Genomic DNA, 6,877 nt, shown 5'->3' with positions numbered 1-6,877 from the left:
TGCTTTTATATTCCTGCTCTTGGTGTCATAAGAGGAAAGGCATTAGTAGCTTTCCCTGCTGCTTTCTTGACCAGAAAATGAGGCAGGGTATGGAAGACATACAAAAGTGGGAGAGAAATAAAGACTTTGCCTTCTATGCTTTCTGCCATTTTCCTGGTTGAAAGCATGACTGAATACAAACATGTCTTGAACATATTAGGAATGTTCAAACTAGATGTATGTATTTTATTTTTGCAGTTAAGAAAGACACATACACCACAGTGTTACAAAAACTTGTATTAATCGTCTCCCTTCACTTTCAATATAATGCTGATATGAAATAACCATCATTTTAATTAAGTGACAAGAATGGGAGTAATAAATACATTGTAGCAAGTTTGTTGTTTAAGTCACAAGTAATTCATTGGTAACTTTAAACAAGAACATTTGAAAACTATACACTTGCAAAGAACAGCAAGTAAAACATATTAGTGTTTGTCATAAAGCTTTAACATGTAACAAACGTGCTTTTTCCATAAGGTGACAAACTGTAAAAATATGCACTTATGTGCAGCAATAACTATGCAAGAAACATACTTCTTGTACACTACCTTCTTTGTACAAGGCAACAGGAACATAAACATGCATGCATTTACAACGAGGGATTGCCTCTACTTGACATGCAAAGGAAAGAAAGCAATATGGATCTGTATATTGCAAAGAGAGGTAAGATTCTATATTGAACTCCAACAAAACTGTTCATAAATATATAGGGTATAGTATAATAAAAAAAGGGAGGAAGTATCCAGGTCATTACTGTTAGCATTGCTGTTGCTTCCTATTCCTCCCAGAGGAATAAACATTCATTATTTTCTGAATCGAGATAAAGAAATACAAAAAATAAAAGCCACCATACGAAATTTTGATGACTTGTACAAAACAATTTAATTCTTTTATTTAGTGTTTTATATATAGTGCACACACATCTGTTGCAAGACCTGCCTTTGCAAACACACAGCATTTTTTAAAATATCTTGACTATTGTGTGTCTCGCATTCTAGCTATTATCTCTTTAAAGGCATCACAGCAGCCTGGCAGAAATTACACAAAACCTCAATTTTCAACACAAGTATAGTAGGATACATGTTTTGGGAGGCTTTTTTTTCAGTTTTTCAATGTCAAGAAGTAGTTAAGCACTTCAAACAGTTACGAGGCCAGGCTTTGTTCTGGGCTTGCAGAGATATCCTGTGTGCACGACAGTTAACAAAACAAAGACAAAGACTATAAATATCAAGAATATGTCTTGTCACCTTTGTTTTTGAATTGATGGTGCTACTTTGCTCTGTATAAAACAGTTAACACTTGGGATAGGTGTAAGATACAAAAGGAAAGGCACTGCCGCTTTATTTCTAGATATTTGACTTCACAGCCTTATATGCATGCAATCATCATTTCATAAATAATTCATTTTACATAGGATAGTATTAATCAAGCTCTACACCTGCAGTCAATACAGGACTCAACAGAAGAGGAGAATGGCATCAATGTTCTCAAGACAGAAGCCACATATTAAAATTAATTCACCAGACAGCACTTAGCAAAACAAACATTTGTTGCTATGTAAATACTTAACCTATACCTTGTCAATAGTAATAAGCAATATTAAAAAAAATAACTAAATGGATGTTAATATTTTGAAACATACTCATGGTTACCAGCCATAGCAAGTTAATACATATCTAAAATAATACATCTAATTAATAGATAACCTTTGCATCTATAAATCAGTGGAGGAATAAATATTAATTCTGATTTGTAAATACCTTTTAGGACTCTTGTTAAACAGTATTTGATGATGTGAATGCAGTTACATTACCTTTTCTGAAGCTGTATTCACGGTATAAACATTATGTATATAGTTTAATACTTTATTCACCAATTTTTTTTATAATACTGCATTTCCAACTCTGTTTCTGACAACACTATATCCATGTATATTCAATTTCACCCCATTATCTTCCTGCTGTTTCTCAGCTCTTGCCTTTTTTCTTTATCGGATATACTAATTGTTACATTAGACTGTCTCTCTCACTCTGCTGCTGAAGCTCTAGATTACATATATTTGAATTTTTTTTATTTTGGGTAAGTACTTGGTGGAAGGGACAGGAAAAACATTCAGGATCTAATAACTTGTAATCTGTATCAACTTTGCTTTAACTGTTGACTTAGAGCTTTTTGGATTGGTACAAACAATATAAAGTAAAACCAGAACAAGCAGCATACTCACTGACAGTTATACAAATTGCAAGGCTGATTAACTTTAACTCTCACCATACTACACACGTCTCCTGCATTTAACAACATTCCAAAACCATCCCTCATTATCAGTTTTAACATCTGTACCTATTTAGGACTAGCACCTATATTTACAATTTCCTTCAAAATGACCAAATATCCTGTCGATGCATGGCTTTCTGCTGCTAACCAAAAGAAGCAAACCTGCTGCTATCGCAGAAGGGAAAACTAAAATGCTTTAACAATACAAATCATAATGGCATACCTGAAAATGTTTATGTACCCTTTATGGTTATGTAAACAATATACAAATTTATTTTAGTTACATTTAAAATTCCCCTTCATAGCATACTTAAATGCTGAAAAGAGATCAATGACCCCAATCAGATGCAATGAATATGAAAGACATCATATATGTAGTTTCTCCCTCTTTTGGTCGCAAATTTATAGTATAGTTTTATAGAATTTTTAAAAGAGCTTCAAGAAAATGTAACCAACCATTGTTGCATTGCTTCAACTTCAACTCTTCTCTCCTCACGACAAACGGTATTTTACCCTTCACTTGCCATACCAACACCAACTACTCTTTTTACTTAATTTATGGCTCTTCAATTTTAGGCATCCAGGGGGTCTCACTCTGAAATCCTTTTCGTGGACAGAACTACTTTTGATCAACCTGACTATACTTCAGATTTTGATGATACATAACAATCTAGACTCTTGCACAAAAATACGCTCATTACACCTTGCAGAAATATAACACAAGACATTACTTGACCCTGTCCACTGCATGGGACTGGAACTTGTGAACTGCGGTCTGAACCTGCAGCTACTTTTGTGGTTCAGAGCCAGCACCAATGATGTCGTTCAACCTTCTAGATTGTTGAGGTTCTGTCAACGCCATCTGAAAATTAAAAGCAAAATCAGTACTCTGCAGCTTTATGATTATTTAATATTACATGAGCATACTTCAATGTGCAATCTAGTAATTTTATTTAAAGCCACACAATACAATTTCCCATTATATAAAAAACATGCAGGGTTTGAAGTTAGTGCAACAAAATTTGGCTTCAAAAAAATAGGAAAGTACAACTTATGCACAGGAACAGTGCTTTTGCATTTTAGTAAATACTGGAATGTGCTGGGTTGTTTGGACTGGAGGGAGTTGAAGTAATTTATTAACAACATTTTCTTAATGAGTGTAATCAATGTAAAGAGGTTCTTGTGGCTCAGTGGTAATTTGGGTTCAAACCTCAATTGCTTCAGAGGTGTACCATAACATGTCTGAACAGGTTGATTTAGAAAAAAAACAATGCAAACCTCAAATTTTCAGATAAATTCGTTTTTTTTTTAATGTCACTCTCATGGGAACTTTTGTTTAAAACTTATTTTTCAAAAAGCATCACTATCATTGTAATTACTAAAACCATATTATGATTATTTTCAGTAACAAATTTGATGAATTACAAAGTCTGGGAAAATTATTAGTTTTGAAAACATTCAAGTGCATCAGTGCGTTACTAGACTTATGCACTTTTATAAAATGAACCGCGATCTGTTTGACCACTTTCATAAACTGTGCAGCAAGAAAGTTGCTGAAAGGTACATAAATGACAGAAAACTCAATCATATAACACATTTTATTAAACATTTACTTAAGTGCAATGACAAGATTCATCATCAAGCTCACTGGACACTGCAGGAGGGCATGCCAGGACCAACACCAAGTATACCTAAAAATGAAGTGTAAAAACTGGTGAAGCTACCAAACAGGATCGCTTGCGTGCCAAACAGCATAATCAGCAAGTGATAGACATAACAATGCGATCTCCCAACCAATGGATTAGATATATGTTTTGCAGTCCTGCCACATTTAGTCATATTTGGTGGTGGACAATTAAACAGCTCACTGGAGATGGCGGCTCCACAAATAGCCCCATTCCTAATGGAGAAGTGCAGCACAGCAAAAAACAAAAAATGCTGAAGCACTCACAGCAATCTTGAGGCAGAAGCTTCGAGTTTATAAGCCATCTTCCAGTGGTCTGCAGTATAACAGATACCAGTCTTCAGCCAATTTGATTCACTCCACTTGATATCAAGTAACAGTTGGAAGCACTGGTTAGTGCAAAGTCTATGAGCCCTAACAACATTCTGGCAATAGTTCTGCAGACATGCTACAGAAATTGCCACTCCCGGAGCCAAACTTTACCAGTACAGTTACAACATTGTTGGGTAGAAACCAATATGGAATATTGCCCAGACATATCCTGTACAACAATCTACCCTCAAATCATGAGTAAAGTGATGGAAGGGGTCATCAACAGCGCAATCAAGCAGCACCTGTTTAGCTATAACTGTTTACTGACATCATTACAACCTTGGCTCAAATGTGGACAAAAAAAATGAGAAAAATTCCAAAGGTGAGAGGAGTGTGACAGCCCATGACATTGAAGACACACTCAATCCAAGTGCAGTGTGAAGTCTAGCAAAACTGATATCAATGGGTGTCAGGGGCAAACTCTCCGCTGGTGGACTAATGCCTGGCACATGGGAAGATCGTTGTGGTTGTTGGGAGTGAGTTAGTCATCTCAGCTCCTGGATATCTCTATAGGCGTTCCTCAGCATATGATCCTAGGCCCAACCATCTTCACCTGCTTCATCAATGATCTTCCTTCATCATAAAGGTCAGAAGTGGAGATGTTTGATGATTACATGATGCTCAGTATCATTGGTAAATCAGATACTGAAGCAGTCCATGTTCAAATACAACAAAAACTGGACAATACCCAGGCTTGGGCTGAAAAATGGCAAGTAACATCCATGCCATACAACTGCCAGGTAACGACCATCTCCAATAAGAGACAATCTAACCACCACCCCCTTGATAATCAACAGTGTTAACCATCTGAAATTGCCTACTATCAATGTGTGGGGTTACCATTGACCAGAAATTCAACTGGATTCACCACATAAACACAGTAGCTACAACAGGGTTAGAGGTTAGGAATACTGCAGTGATAGACAGGCTTTGGGGAGTCAGGAGGTGAGTTCATCATCTAAAAGGCACAAGTCACAAGTGTGATGAAATATTTGATTGGCACCACATCCACAAGCAATCCACACTCTCCTCAGCAGCAGTGTGTACCATCTACAAGATACACTGCAGAAATTAGAAGATCCTTAAGAGAGTATCTTTCAAAACACAAACACTTTCATCCAAACAAGAGCAGCAGATATATGGGAACACGACCACCTGCAAACCTCCCTCCAAATTACTCACCAGGGCCAACCTACAGCACGTGGACTGCAGCGGTTCAAGGCAGCAGCTCATCACCACCTGTTCAAAGGCATCTAGGAACAGGCATTAAAATGCTGGCCAGCCAGTCTGCCCACATCCCACGAATAAATAAAACAAACATCACTACACAAAAACAGTGGGGCAATTCCAAGGTTAGTGATTTTAAACTGACAAATACTGCACTCTCCCCTCGTAACCTCAGAAGACAATGGATAAAGGTGCCGAATCGTTTTACATATCATTGCATGTGGAACTTAGAGTCATAGAGATGTACAGCATGGAAACAGACCCTTCGGTCCAACCTGCCCATACCGACCAGATATCCCAACCCAATCTAGTCCCACCTGCCAGCACCCGGCCCATATCCCTCCAAGCCCTTCCTATTAATATACCCATCCAAATGCCTCTTAAATGTTGCAATTGTACCAGCCTCCACCACATCCTCTGGCAGCTCATTCCATACACGTACCACCCTCTGCGTGAAAAAGTTGTCCCTTCGGTCTCGGTTATATCTTTCCCCTCTCACCCTAAACCTATGCCCTCTAGTTCTGGACTCCCTGACCCCAGGGAAAAGACTCTCTATTTATCCTATCCATGCCCTCTTAATTTTGTAAACCTCTATAAGGTCACCCCTCAGCCTCAGACGCTCCAGGGAAAACAGCCCCAGCCTGTTCAGCCGCTCCTTATAGCTCAAATCCTCCAACGACCCTCTCTCCCTTGTAGCCCTACACACGGAGGAAAAAAAAACACCATTTCGACTGGGACAACACATCTATCATGGGACAGGCTCAGCAAAGACATGCCGGAGAATTCCTAGAGGCCTGGCACTCCAACCACAACGCCATAAACAAACACATAGATCTAGATACCATCTATCAACCCCTCAGAAAACGAACTGGAAATGACATCAACTCTAACCCCAGGAACCCCATCCAGGAGAAAGATATAAATAAAAAGCAGGAGACAACAGCTTTGCTTCACTTGGAGGTCGTCACTGATGTTACCTAGCCAGGTAATGAAACATCTGGATATCAAACCTACAGCTCAGCGAACAAACCTACACCCTACACCCTCAAATCTTCCAACCCTGGCAACATCCTTGTAAATCTTTTCTGAACCCTTTCAAGTTTCACAACATCCAAATCTTCCAACCCTGGCAACATCCTTGTAAATCTTTTCTGAACCCTTTCAAGTTTCACAACATCTTTCCGATGGGAAGGAGACCAGAATTGCATGCAATATTCCAACACTGGCCTAACCAATATTCTGTACAGCTGCAACATGACCTCCCAAATCCTGTACTCA

The 6,877-nt window shown here is 38.2% G+C and overlaps 1 protein-coding gene across 12 annotated transcripts in view; it reads right to left on the bottom strand.

Annotated features, from left to right (window-relative positions):
• Positions 1-263: 263 nt before the first annotated feature.
• samd4a (sterile alpha motif domain containing 4A) overlaps positions 264-6,877 on the bottom strand; it is a 196,444-nt gene continuing 189,830 nt past the window's right edge. For all 12 annotated transcript variants that reach the window (XM_043697695.1, XM_043697697.1, XM_043697689.1 and 9 more), the window contains one exon: positions 264-3,178. In XM_043697695.1, coding sequence (XP_043553630.1) covers positions 3,150-3,178 — 29 coding nt within the window. In that variant the 3' untranslated portion in view covers positions 264-3,149. The remainder of the gene's footprint in view (positions 3,179-6,877) is intronic.

The sequence above is a fragment of the Chiloscyllium plagiosum genome, chromosome 10 (genome assembly GCF_004010195.1).
Source record: "Chiloscyllium plagiosum isolate BGI_BamShark_2017 chromosome 10, ASM401019v2, whole genome shotgun sequence".
Lineage (NCBI taxonomy): Eukaryota > Metazoa > Chordata > Chondrichthyes > Orectolobiformes > Hemiscylliidae > Chiloscyllium > Chiloscyllium plagiosum.
Note: the sequence above shows the minus strand (reverse complement) of the source record. Positions and strands in the feature narration are given on the sequence as shown.